General features: G+C 55.6%; 5 protein-coding genes across 5 annotated transcripts; 3 read left to right on the plus strand and 2 right to left on the minus strand.

Moving 5' to 3' along the window:
- On the plus strand, positions 1–2259 carry N7474_002181 (coiled-coil domain-containing protein MAD1; the record flags this gene model as incomplete). The annotated part of the gene is made up of 1 exon (XM_057193596.1): positions 1–2259. One exon carries the CDS (start codon positions 1–3, stop codon positions 2257–2259), a length of 2259 nt encoding a protein of 752 aa, XP_057058549.1.
- A 465-nt stretch (positions 2260–2724) lies between these two features.
- N7474_002182 (uncharacterized protein) lies at positions 2725–5715 on the minus strand (the record flags this gene model as incomplete). Its single annotated transcript, XM_057193597.1, has 6 exons — positions 2725–3870; positions 3929–4034; positions 4093–5319; positions 5370–5452; positions 5505–5597; positions 5680–5715. 6 exons carry the CDS (start codon positions 5713–5715, stop codon positions 2725–2727), a joined length of 2691 nt encoding a protein of 896 aa, XP_057058550.1.
- Positions 5716–6105: 390 nt separating this feature from the next.
- Positions 6106–7418, plus strand: N7474_002183 (putative cell division protein kinase (Ctk1); the record flags this gene model as incomplete). The annotated part of the gene is made up of 3 exons (XM_057193598.1): positions 6106–6164; positions 6220–7165; positions 7221–7418. 3 exons carry the CDS (start codon positions 6106–6108, stop codon positions 7416–7418), a joined length of 1203 nt encoding a protein of 400 aa, XP_057058551.1.
- A 1016-nt stretch (positions 7419–8434) lies between these two features.
- Positions 8435–10371, plus strand: N7474_002184 (SH3 domain protein; the record flags this gene model as incomplete). The annotated part of the gene is made up of 2 exons (XM_057193599.1): positions 8435–9754; positions 9814–10371. 2 exons carry the CDS (start codon positions 8435–8437, stop codon positions 10369–10371), a joined length of 1878 nt encoding a protein of 625 aa, XP_057058552.1.
- A 766-nt stretch (positions 10372–11137) lies between these two features.
- On the minus strand, positions 11138–13567 carry N7474_002185 (OPT family oligopeptide transporter; the record flags this gene model as incomplete). Its single annotated transcript, XM_057193600.1, has 2 exons — positions 11138–12655; positions 12713–13567. The coding sequence occupies 2 exons, from the start codon at positions 13565–13567 to the stop codon at positions 11138–11140; spliced, it is 2373 nt and encodes a 790-aa protein (XP_057058553.1).
- Between the last annotated feature and the right edge of the window lie 40 nt (positions 13568–13607).

A 13607-nucleotide genomic window follows, 5' to 3' on the forward strand; every position in this document is an offset into this window, starting at 1 on the left:
ATGGATACCAGCCAGGACACGCGCCCAGCGTCGCAGCTGGTGGCCGGCTTTGCGTCCCCATCTACGCCTGCACAGAGCGTGTTCCGCCAGTCCACTCGGCCTCCTCCACCACCGCCTCAACAACCACACCATGATGCCGAGAAGGATGAGCTGCGGGTCCAAGTGAGCACTCTTAAATACGAGCTGGAGAATTTCAAACAGGAGAGAGAGCTGCAGTCCCTCCGACACGAAAAGGAAGTCCGAGATTTACAATTGAAAGCGGATGCCGATTTTAAAAAGGCGCAGGTCTGTCATCGCAATCATTATCCCCAGTCATCCCTCGCTAATGTTTTCCAGGCTGCCGAATCGACGGCCAATCGCGCCACCCATAAAAGCGATGCGCTGGCCAAAGAGCTTAAGGAAGTGCAAGACCAATCCTTGAACGACAGAACGGGATTCGAACGAAAGATCAGAACGCTACAAGACCAGAACCAGAATTTACAAGAAGAGGCCTACGACATACAAGCCCAGCTTTCCGACCAGGAACGGCAGTTCAAATACCAAATCAGCGAGCTGGAGACCGTTCGCGCCTCGCTACAGAAGACCATCGAGGAGCTTCAGAATGATCTGCAGACCGCGCGAACCACCCAACAGGCCACGCAAGAACGCTTGTCTCAACGCGAAGCCGAATTCGCAGAGTTGGAGTCGGAAAATATTCGGCTCAAGGCAGAGGGCAGCGACTCGGAAACCCTCACTGTCTTGAAACGCGAGCTTTCAGAGCAGGTCAACCACATCCGGAGCTTGGAGACGACAAACCGTGAACAGACAATTGAACTGCGGCACCTGCGGAAGGTTCAAAAGAATGTAGAAGTTGTCGAGGAGCAGAAGAGATCGCTGGAGAATCAACTGCAGCTGATGAAGGGACTGGAAGCGGAATTCGAGACGTTGCAGATCCAAAAGCAAGTCTTGGAGGACGAGCGACAGTCCTGGACCAGCCTTCTTCAGGACAATGGTCAATCTGCTGAGATTGACTCCCCCGAGGCGCTGGTTCGGACATTGGTACAAGAGCAGATCGAAAAAGCTACGCTTGTTGATCGGCTAGGAAACACCAACGCTCAGTTCTTAGAGAAAGATGAGATCATTCAGGGCCTCGAGAAGGAGCGAACACATCTCAAGGAGGAATTAGAAAAGCTACGTGCTGCAGGAACCTCTCCTTCCGGAAGCGCCGCGGCCGCAGAGACTCGAATTCGAGCCCGACTTGAGCGACAGCGCACTCTCGCAGTCAAGGAAGTCGAGTATCTGCGCGCACAGCTAAAGACCTTCGACACTGAAGAAGCAACGATGAACGCAGAAGAGAATCGATTCGACGAACAAAAATCCGAGCAAATCGCGCAGCTCCAAAAACTCGTGGACGAGTACCGCGCTGACCTCCAGAAGGCTCACGAGGAACTCTCCAAGCGCGATGTCCCACCACCGCAGGACGAGACTCGCGGTACTAAACGTCCTCTCTCACCAGCTGATAGCGAAGCTGAAAGCGAGCGGCTCTCCGTGCTGACTCGCAAAAACCGCAAGCTCCAAGAGTCCCTCTCCAAATCTGAGCAAGCAACGACCCTTGCCCGCCGCGAGCTCGATGCTGCCAAGTCTCAGCTCAAGTCTCTACAATCCAAATCGCGCACGCGAGTCCTAGAACTACGCGACAATCCAACGGCTGAGGCAGAGAAAATTAAGATGTCGACCCTCGCAACTCTCCAATCTGAGAATCGGGATCTTCTCGCCCAGCTACAACAGGGCGCCAACGCCGGGGTCAAATCTGTCCCCGCGAGCACGATCGACAGCCTCAAGCTAGAGATGCAAGAAATGGAGCGCGTGGTCGCAGACAAAGAGAAGCGCATGCGGCGTCTCAAAGAGATCTGGACAGCCAAATCCTCCGAATTTCGGGAGGCCGTTGCCTCCCTACTAGGGTACAAGTTGGACTTCCTCCCCAACGGACGCGTGCGGGTCACATCCATGTTCCATCTCTCACCCGCCTACCGCCACGGCGAGGGTGATGTATCCGACTCGCGTGGGCCGGGAAGCATGGGGAATGGCGAAGAGAATTCGATCGTATTCGACGGCGAGAATGGGACCATGAAGATCTCTGGGGGACCCAGTAGTCTCTTCGCCATGGAAATTAAACCCCTCATCAAGTTCTGGGTGGAGGAGAGGAAGGATATACCCTGTTTCCTGGCTGCGATGACGTTGGATTTCTATGATAAAACCACCCGTGCTGCGAGGATGTGAGTTTGTCCAAGTGTACCTAATACCTTGCATTACTATCCATGATTCTATTCCTCGTTCTTTCCTTCTTTGTATGATTTTCCGACACATGGAAATGCAGTGCTATGTCTATCTATGTCTTATTAGTTGGATGGGTTGATAAGGTAGTGATATTATCGTATTGAGAGAGAAGGAAACAATATCTCCAGTTAGAAAAGATAGGTAACCCACGCAAGATGAGAAGAAAGATAAGACAGACGCATATTCAAATGTTTAGCTACATTGCCAAAACACACAGGGAAATCGCTATTTGCAAGAAAAAGAATTCAAAGCACATACTCTTCAGTTTCCTTCTCCCATCTCACCGTTTATGTCTCTTGCAACAAAAGAAGACTGGCGAACACAGAAAGGCAAAAAATACTCCACACAAGGGTATATACAAACGAGAGCGCGCGGACGTTGTGGGTCAAGTCAGGCCATGCCACCGTTTCAAGAAGAGACGTACTTCCCAGCGACCAATTTGCGAGTGGTCGGAACATCCTGCCACGAAACCACCGCAGTAGAAGAAGACTGTTGCGGGTCTTTGGATCCAGCATCAGCGAAGGGATCCACCTCTGTAGAGTCCGACACAGCACGGCTGATGCCCAGATGGGAGGTGCTGGCATCAGAAGAGCGAAGCTCGAACTTGGCCTCAACGTTGCCCTTGCGCGGCCCGCTCGTACTGGTCGAGAAGCGGACGAGGAACTTGCCGTCTGCATCAGCGGCGCTGGGGGGCTTGACTTCCAGTTCAGGGAGCCTCCAGGAGACGGTCGAGTATTTGCGGCGGAACGTTGCGCCAGTGTTAGGGTACATCATGGCAGTGGTGGCGTGGGCGACGGAGTCGCGCAGTTGTTTGGTAGATTCGTCTTCGGGAGCGACGTCAAGGCCGACGGTTAGAACGAGGTTCTTGAGGATTATGGACTCGTTGGGGGAGGAGACGAAGGTTGGGTTCAGGGAATAAAAGATGATGGCGCTGGCCTGGTATTCTTCCAGATTCCAAACGGGCTTGAAAATGACAGGGCAGTAAGTTGAGGAATCGAGTCCGTCCAGATGCACCTGGTACTTGAACGCCACAGTTGGCATGGGGCGCCCGATGCTGCTTAGTTGGATATCGTACTCGCCTCGCTTATCGTCAGAAGCATCCTTGGCGGTTTCATGGACAAAGTGTGGGTTCGCCGCAACTTTTTCCAGCACCTGGAAGTTGTCCAGACGAACCCGCATCTTGTCTGCTGGGACACCGGCGGTGGCGTTGTGTGCCAAGGCGAGCTCCCCAACCACAAAGGACTTGGTGACAACGCCCTCCGAGAACCATGCATTAATAGTTTCAATGATGGATGCATTCAGACCGGGCTCGTGGAGATCAGGGTGAAGGGCAGCTGCATGGACCGTGTGTCCAGAACGAACAGAGGTGGTGTCTGAGATGGTGTGATCATCCGTCGCAGTGCTCGGGGTCGCGGTGTGTTTGATCGGCGACGTTGGCGCCTGAGTCTCCGATTTGGATTGGGTTGCAAGAGCTTCGTTGCTGGGGTTAGAAACAAATATCGTGTTGCGAACATCGCGGCGTCCGCGAATGGTGCCTGCATTTCGTCTGATGCCCTATAGAGCCCAATCAATCAGTATGGTATTGGCTTTCGATAACGAGTTTGACACGAACCATTCGAAGGGTATTCGCCATTTCATCCATCGCTTGTTTCGCCTGGCTTTCGTCTTCGAAAATTGGCTGATCTCGAATCGTCAAATTCATGGCGGCTTCATCCAAACTATAATTCACCATATCTGTCAGCAATTGTCGTTCCTTTCATTTTATAGAATACATACCCTGCTGCTTCTCTCTGTGCACGAGTGACTTCATCAATTGTCGAAGGTCGCTCCGTGTACCCTTCGGAATCAATCCGCGGCTTAGCCGCATCACCGTGGACCAGTCCAGCCTGCTCTTCTGGTGAAGTCGTACCGTTTGTCGTAGTTTGTGCTGGCTGGGCTGCTGGGATTGTCGTAATTGTCTCTGATGCATCACGATCCTGCGACACACTTGGGTTCCGGAACGATTCCTCTTCGGTCAAGGAAGTTGCGGGACGGTCTATAGTGGAGAGAGGGGGAGATTCGGGTAGCTGGATCTGCGCATCTCGCGAAGAGTCGGATCTCTTGAAGGCGGAAAACGGACTCCGGTGCTTCTTTTCGGGCTTCCTCTCATAGCTTCCGGCTGACGGTCCAATAACGCTCTTTCGCCGGTTCATGACCGTGCCCAGTCGTCGCAACCCTCCTAACGGAGTGTGTCGCGCCACCGGCTCTGGTGCTGGAGGCGTTCGCGTAGCCATTGAGGGTTCCGATCTCTCGGACCGCTGGCTGGCTGAATCACTCTGCATGCGAGGAGGGGGCACAAGCGGTGCAGCAGCCGGGGTTGTTGCAGCAGCGGCGGCGGGTGCGGTTGCAGTTCGAGGCGTTGCTGCCGGTACTGGTGCTGGCTCTGGTGTTGTGACGGTAGGCGGTTCTTCCGGCTGCTGGGGTTGCTGGTCTCTCGGTGGGACGGAAGAGGTTACAGCCCGGTTACCGGCCATTTTGGCAGCAAAAGTCTTGATCTCATCCGCCGTCTCAACATTCAGAAGAACGTTCAGGCAGCTCTCGGCAGCCTGACGGCCGCGCTCGACCTGGTCCACTTCGTGCGTCTCGTACTGGGTGAGAACGTCTCGAAGGTGATTGAGTCGGCCCTCGTCTGCCGCCTGGAGCTGCTCGAACACAAACGGGGCCCTCGAATCCCACTGTTGGCTGACTTCCTCCACCGCGGCGACTGCGGAGGCTAGCTTATCTGCGCCCTTGGGGCCTTTCTCCTTGGACTTCTCAACTTTCTTCTGAGCAGCCTCCACATTCTTGGCCAGCCCCGTGAGGTTGCTCTGGATGTTGGGCATCTGTTGCATATCTCGATTCTTGGTGCCGTACTCTCTGAGCGGTCGCTCTACATCCTCCTCGATCTTGCTTGCGAGGGTCTCGTGCGACACGGCGAGCTTTTCGGTGGAATTGATGATGCGCTGCCAGGGGATTTGGAAGATTCTGGTTGCGTGAGTTGAAGGCGAAGCTCGCGGAGACAAAGTTGAACCTACCCCAGTGACGCTCCATCTATCTGTGGACGATTCGCCAGTTTCCGCAAGCTCAAGGCATAGGCTTCCTCCACACGACGTCGTTCCTAATCAAGCTCGTCAGTACCAATTCCTTGGAAGCGCTGAGAGAGCTCGCACCTGAAGCCAGTCCGCGATATCGGTATTGATCTTATTGATGAGCCGGATGCGATCGCCAAGGACGGTTGTAGCTTCGCTGGGGTGCAAGGTGGCCTGGTTGGGAGCACAATTATTCGGAGTCAGTCTGAGTCTGGTCTCACGGGGTGCTACTGAAGCTCGGAATAGTCAATCTTACCAGCAATGCCGGATACTCCTGTCGTGAGAGCTCCATGGCTGGGGCAGGGTGTGTCACACGTCGATCAGGTCCAGGCGCACGAAGCGCATAACAAGAAGAGAGGAGCTCGCAGGAAGATAAACACGAGGACACAGCCCAAAACTGGGCGGGGAAGGGAGCGAGTATATGAAGTGAGCCTGATCAGATCAAGGGAAGCGTGGTTGGATTGCGCCGAGGACGGCTTTGGGGTTGGCAGTGACAGTGACGGAGGCGGGGAACAGTGTATTACCGTACTTATCAGCATCCGCCAATCACCGCCGGGTATTTTGGTCTTCGTTGGGTTCCCGGCCCTTGCAGCGGAAACGGCCGTCACCTGACCATCACTTTATCGATGCCAAGCAAGTACAACCAAACAGACACCTTTATAGATACAGCACTATTGTTACGATGGCAAGCTGGAGAGCCGAGCTAGGGTTTACGGAGCGGCTGACGACCATCCAGTCTCTGTCAGTTGGTCCATGTCGAGCGCCGAGAATGCCGGCTAATACATAACTTCTCCAGCACCACTGTCTACCAGCAGGCCGCCTCCTCTGCCGCATTCGCAGAGGCTCAGGCACAAGCCAAACGGTATGAAAATGAAGCCTACGACCAGGCCACCTCCAGAGAGGAGTATGACCGCATGTGTCAGCAAGCCATTGATGTCGCCGAGGCCACGGGCTCCGTAGCACCCGTCATCAGCAGTCCTCAGCAGGTGCAAGAAAGCTTTCAAGACCCGAATCCATCGGATGCACCGGCCACGGGCGAGAAGCTCGGACAGTATACATCCTGTTTTCATCACTTCGATGGGCTCCATTCGACCATCTATAAATCCAAGGCCGACGATGGCACCGTCCGCGCGGTCAAGGTCACGATCCCGCATCTCATGACCGCTCCTCACGATGCGCATCGAGAAGCCCGATTGCTACGGCAAGCCAGTGGCACGCATGTCATTCCCCTGGTAGAGACGTTCACCCTCGACGGCGGCAGGCTGGTCTTGGTCTTCCCCTTCTTGCGGTATGACTTTGACCACCTGCTCCGGCGTGATATGGTGACTGCTGCACAAACACGCTCAATCTTGCGAGATATGTTTCTTGCGCTGGCGCATATCCACGACATGGGGATCATCCATCGGGATCTCAAGCCCTCGAACATTCTGATGGACTCCCCGGACGGACCAGCATATCTCGCCGACTTTGGGATTTCGTGGAAGGAAGGCGATCCGGGCTGTGAGCCCGCCAACCTCAAGATCACGGATGTGGGCACGACCTGTTACCGGGCTCCAGAGGTTCTCTTCGGTTTCAAAGGATATGGAGCTGCACTGGATGTGTGGGCCGCAGGATGTGTGGTGGCCGAAGCCATCGTGGTAGGGCATCCGGCGCTCTTTGACTCGGGTCCTGTCGGCAGCGATCTATCACTTATCTTCTCCATCTTCAAGACACTGGGGACCCCCGATGAACAACGTTGGCCGGTGCGATTGATTATTCTTCCGGGCATTTCAGGTCAGACACTAATGACAGGAACAGGAAATCGGTCTTCTGCCTGATTGGGGCAAGGTGGAATTCCACCCATTCCCGGCGCAGCCTTGGGAAAATGTCCTGAAAGGAGCCTCATCCAAGGGCCGCGATTTGGTGCGGAGCTTGCTATGCTACGAGAGCAGCGAGCGGCTCTCCGCCGCCGAGGTATGTGGCGAGATCCAACGGGCCAGTATCATTCCACGATGATCTCACCATCTTTCCAGGCTCTTGGACATCCGTTTTTCTCCAGCCCATCATAATACGGCAATCCTCCATGAATTGCGGAATTGGCCGTGGGTGAAGATCGTTATAATCCGCCATACTCACGCACCTCGGCGATCACAGGGAACTCCCATCTGCGTCTTGCGCCTTGGGCTACGACCTCGAGTGCTCTCGTGCAAGAGCGATTTGACTTGGCGTCCTAAGCTATCTCTGCCCTGTTCTATAAAAAACCCCCGCTCGCTCGGAACCTTGGTACGATGGGAGGCATTCTGTCTATGCCGGACGGCTGGCCCGGAAATTAGACGACCATCCTCTCCAGCCAACGTGGATGGGCATTGGACGGGTGGATGGGGCTCGAGCCCCGCGTTGCAGGGTTTTGCTTAGCGAAATGGGCCCCGGGCGACGCTAGCACGACTTAGGGGGTTGATGCCACGGGGGCCGACCGGTGGCTTCTGAATGCCTTGCCAGTGGCATCATTGGGAATCCTGCATGGACGGAGGGACGGACGATGATCTGTATTGCGTAAGAAATGAAGAACCGACGAAATCAGAGCAGCAATGGCCGAAGCACGGCAGAACAACAAACGCCCGTAATAGACGGTATCCCCGAACCAGGGACCATACGTCATGAGCCAATAAGGACCCTGGTCCGACCCTGATCCTTCCCGCTTTTAGTTACGGCTGTATCGGCCGTACCGCCTCAACGGCCCAGCAACTACTCCGTCAAGGGTCTCCTGAGCCTGACTTCCTGCCTCGTGCTTTCCTTTCTTGCCCATTCATTCACCCGGACTTCTGGAAGTCGTCCTTTCCTTTCCTTTTTGGTCTTTGTCGTTCTTTTGGACTCTTGGGCTCTTCTGCCGGTAGTCATCCATTCCTTCCACATTCCAATCACCCACAATACAGACGCGAGTGCTCTGGAATTTAGCACCGCGCACCTCTGCCTCTCGCTCAGGACCGAGTCAGTCGCTTTCTGACTCTGGATTCCATCGTTTAACCGTCAACATGGCACACGGGCACGGTCATCACCTCCACGCTCGCAGCCCCGAAGAGCTGGAGGAGCGCGACCCCCAATTCCAATTCTTTACGGTCGAGGGCAACAACAATGACAACAACAATGACCCCAAACCCACGGAGAACAGCAACCCCCAAATGGGTGTTGGGCCAGCAGTGCAGGCAGCTCCGACCGAAAAGCAGCCCAAGGAGACGGTGAAGAACCAGCCGGCCGAGACAGACACGGAAACGGAGAAGAACAAGCCGGCGAAAGAGACGGCGAAGGACACCGACACCGAAAAGGCCCCCAAGCCAACCGAGACCGAGAAGCAGGCGCCTGCGAAACCCACCGAAACAGAAAACACCGAGACAGAAAACACCGACACCGCAAAGGCCAAGCCGACTGAAACGGATAATGAGAACAATAAGCCAAAGGCGGCTCCCAAGACCGATGATGCTGCTGCTGCCGCTATCACACATCTCTCCAACAATGACCCGAAGGTGCCCGCCGGGAACACCATGGTGACAACCACATCGAACAATGTCGGTGGTGTCAACAACTATCTCGATGCAACGTCGTCGCCTTCCGTCTCAGCCTCAGCCACGTCCGCGCCCAGCTCAAGTTCGAGCAGTGGCCTGTCCACCGGTGTGATCATCGGTGTGGCTGTCGGTGGTGTCGCCGGTGTTGCCCTTATTGCACTCCTCGCCTTCTTCCTGATCCGCAAGAAGAGGAAGGCCCGTGAAGAAGAGGACGAGAAGCCATTTGGTGGCTCAAGTCTTCCCGCGCCGCCGCCGCCCTCATCGGCTCCACCGATGTCTGGCCCCAACGGTCCCTCGGCCGCTCCCCAGATCCGCACTGTCCCCAAGTTCTCCCCCGATATGAGCGCCAGCGCGGGGTTCAACGCCAGTGCCGGTGGCGCTGCCGCCTCTCCACGCAACCTCACAGGCAATTCCTCGCCAACCTCACCGCAAGACCCGTTCCAGGATCCAGTCAACCCGTTCAGTACTTCTACCACACCGGTCTCCGAGCAGTCAGCTGCCATTTATGGAACTGCTACCGCTGCAGGTGCTGCGGGTATGGTTGCAGGTGCCGCCATCGGTTCTGAGAGAGACCTTCGCCGTTCGCCAACCGGAGAACGGCCTGGCCCCTCGCCTCCCAGCCCTGCTGGCAGTGCGGATGCGGTATCCATCTCATCCGGCATGATGGGTCCCGGCGGTGGTCCTTCGAATGTTTACCGCGTCCAGATGGACTTCAATCCTTCCATGGAAGATGAATTGGGTCTTCGTGCTGGTACTCTGGCTCGGATGCTTCATGAATACGACGATGGATGGGTAAGCTTTGTTTTTTTCGATGTCACTTCATGCGTTCACATGTCCTAATCATCTCTTAGGCTCTTTGCATCCGTCTCGATCGGTCTCAGCAAGGTGTGGTCCCACGGAGCTGCCTGTCGGCGCGCCCTGTGAAGCCTCGCCCCCGCGGGCCTCCTGGAGGTGGTCCTCGAGGTCCCCCGCCAATGGGCCCCGGTGGCCCGATGTCACCAGGACCGGGTGGACGTGGCCCTCCGTCCGGACGCTTCTACCCCCAGGAAGGCCGTCCACGGTCCCCTGCCGGCCCTGGCTATGGTCCGCCGCCTCCGCGTCCCTACCCTGGTAGCCGGCCCATGTCCCCGGCTGGGTACCCAGGTGGCCCGCCGCCCCCAGGACCTGGACGCGGTCCTCGCTCCCAGAGCCCCGGCCCCTATGGTCCGCCGGGAATGCAGAGACCCGTGATGCCCTTCGACCAGCGGTCACGAAGCAACAGCGCCGCCGGCAACATGTCACCGTCCAACCCTCCTCAGCCCCGATCAAGCCCGCTGGCAGACGGGCCCATGCCTCCGTCCCCAGCTCCCGCTCCTACAGGCGGCCTGCCCGCCATTCCAGGGAACCCGACGTCTCCCCCAAATTTCTAGTGGCGGGAATAAATACACGATAGCACTACCTTTTGACAGGGTTTGGAGACTGACTGTTCATGCAAATTTCCTTATAGCAATGGCTGGCGCATTCGCTGGAGTGAATGAGTGCCCAGGTGGCCTTGTCAGTGTAATCCCCGCTGGACGGCCTGCCCGGTACTACAACTTGATCTTGTTCCAACCTCTCTCTACGTCCGTGACGATCGAATCCTCCCACACCTACCATCTTCTTGATTGTGGTCCCGTATAGACGGGTTTTTGTTTTGTTCTACTTACTCTTCTTTCTTTCTATACCCACAGGTCTTCCTGTGCTTGGCTTGGGTTTTAATCCAGGAAATCATTTTGAAAAAACCCCACCTTTTTTTTGCCTTTTTCCTTTTTCTTGTATTCTTTGGAAGATGCATACATACATCTCCCTGGTTGGACTTATGGATTGGTTCGGATTGGTTTTTTTTTTTTTCTCGTGGATACATCGGACAGTGTGAATTGAGTTGGAATGGAAATACCCGGGGCCTTCCTTCCCCCTGTAAGATCTTGTGCATTAGGCCTTGTGGCGGCTTTTTAGCCCGTATCTAGATATTCTTATCTGACTTTATTCACTTATGTCTCTTGTGAGCCTCCTTTTTGTGTTCTTTAGGGATCAACGACCTTCCTTTGTATCACAAGTGAAATGGTTAATAGTAACGTGCCTTGTTTTTGCCTATGTACACACGACGCTAATATTTGATAACGATATATGATAGAGAAAACACTCTAAGCTCTAAGTTTAGAAATGTGGGACACGCCCACTGGCTAGTAGGAGATTGACAATACTTAGGGTACCCTCGCCGAGGATGAGACCCGATGCCAAAACAACAACAGTCGATGAGGCAGCGTCGGCTTTCTCTGCGGCCTGCTCAGCGGGCGATAGTTCCACGCGCTGTGAATATGCCTCTGCATGAGCCTCTGTCGAAACGGCGCCATCACCATGGGCGCTTGGTGCGTGGTGAGGAGGCTTGGAGTGCTCGCGCGACCACCACCAGGCGATGATGCCGCCAATAGCACGCGCCAGTGTGAACGAGGGGACGTTGAAAATTCCCACCGCGACGGCGATGCCGCCCGGGATCCACGCTCTCCAGGCAGGTGGCTGGCCGGCGCGCGCAAAGGACGGGGATGCGGCGGCAATCCGGAGACTGGTGATGCCCACAAAGATGATGCCGGCTATCATGGATGACTGCCAGGCCATCTCCGGCAAGCCTTGGCCTGTGACCAGGCGTGCGGTGAAGATCCAAACGTACGCGGTAGGTGTCTGAAACAACTCCCCCGGGATCTCATATACACTGACATACATCTTGTAGACAGCGGTGGAAAGTACTGCACCGACAAGGCTACCGATTACCTGGCCGTAGAACTGGGCCTTAGGGCTTGCTCCAAGCAGGTGGCCCGTTTTCAAGTCCTGCATCATGTCGCCGGCTTGTAGGGCGCCGGACTCGGAAACTGCACCAGCCATCAAGTTCGTGACTAGTGCTGTGCGGCGTGAAAAATGGGATGATGGCGTCGCCAGTGAGAAGAGCAGTTGGGTGAGTTTGCTGATCCCGGAAACTGGGTTTAGGTCTGTTTCTCCCAAAGCTCGCACGCCCATGATGGATAGAAGAACGGCCAGAAGAGTGGCCAGGCTTGAAAGAAGAGGGGATATGATGTCGCCGAAGACAATGTGCATGCATACAACGTTCAGTATGAGCGTTAATGGGAGCAGTAGTACGACGGTGCGGGTGGAGATGAGTTGGGACGGCGGGGCGTCTTCGTCCTCTTCTTCGCCAATGGCGACACGGTCATCGAGACGCGCATGGCCAGAGTCGAGGGAAGAGTAACTGATGTATGAGTGATCATGTGCCCCTGATGGTTGCAGTCTCAGCGCAACCCATCGACCGAAGCGCGTGGATCCGAGCTGGGCAGTCCATCTGGGCGCGCGGTTTACTAGAGGTTTGATAACCAGCCACCCAAGACTGACAAGGGAGTCGGCAAGCATGATGGCCAGTGAAATCCACACAATCCATGCTTTGCTCCCATCTTCCCAGCTCTGCACGGGCCCTGGGGCCCAGCCGCGGGCCTTGGCCAGCGGAGACAGAATGCCCCATCCCAAGACGGCCCCGAAGAGCATATGCATACATGTCGACGGGCCCATGATGATTCCTTGGCCAACGTAAGCGGGGGAAGGATTGAGAGTCCACAGCCAGTTGTGGGCAATTGACACGCCGAATAGCGGAATGTCGCGAACCAACGGCACAAAGTATGAGAAAAGTGTCTGAGACATCCATTAGCAAGGGTCTTGTGCATATCAGTAACGGAAAATAAATCTCACATAAACACCGGAAAATGCAAATGCCCCGATGAGAAGACGCATCTTTGACTGCCAGTCCTTCCTTTGAGCGGCGGTTTGAGCTTCGGTATCGGCATCTTGCACGAGGCACCCCGTCTCCTGTGCCTCTAGTGGTCGATGAGCAGCACCATCCAAGTCTTCCTGGTCCCTCATCAACGGGATTTCAGGCGCTTCAAGCTTCTCATCATCTTTCCCAGCCCCATGGAGGACCTTGAGCATCAGCGCAGAGGCGGTGCCACTCGGGAACCGTAATTTCTCCCGCACGATCACTTCCTTCCGCAGCGGTACAGCAAAGACCACACCGAATAGACACACGCCCAAGCTCCAGAGAACCAGTTTCCAAAACCCTAGTTTCAACGGGCCCCCTTCGCCTTCCCCGCCATCGCCTAAAGGCCCGTCTTCACCGTCCTTGAGCAGGAACTCCAATGCAGGGATCACACCCACAAACCCGCAGCCGAGGGGCATCGTACCCACCGCGCCGGCAACAGTCTGGATCAAAACGTTCTCGATTGGCGTGAATGGAAAGGACAGGTACTTCGAGAGCACCTTGAAGACCGAGAAGCCGATCAGGGCCGAGGGCATGGCCATCGTGCTGATCCATCCCGTCTGCAGGCCGAAGTAGGTGTTGGAGAAGGTTATGAGGGCCCCGATAATGAGACCAACCAACAGTGACCGCGGAGTGAAGCTCTGGGGGGACGTCTTCGACGCTGGGTTCCGGGGATATGTCGGCGCAGGGTCCTCGATGGAGTCTCGTTCGTCGTCCGGGGCCAACAAGCCTTGTGTTGGTGACCTATCTGTTGCATGGTCACGAGGTTTCGGGGCAGAGCTGCCTGCCATGCTGACGGACTGGTAGTTCATCCAGGCAGAGCAGTCATGT

This window comes from Penicillium riverlandense (assembly GCF_028828495.1).
Source record: "Penicillium riverlandense strain IBT 135883 chromosome Unknown utg000001l_segment0_segment0, whole genome shotgun sequence".
Taxonomy (NCBI): domain Eukaryota; kingdom Fungi; phylum Ascomycota; class Eurotiomycetes; order Eurotiales; family Aspergillaceae; genus Penicillium; species Penicillium riverlandense.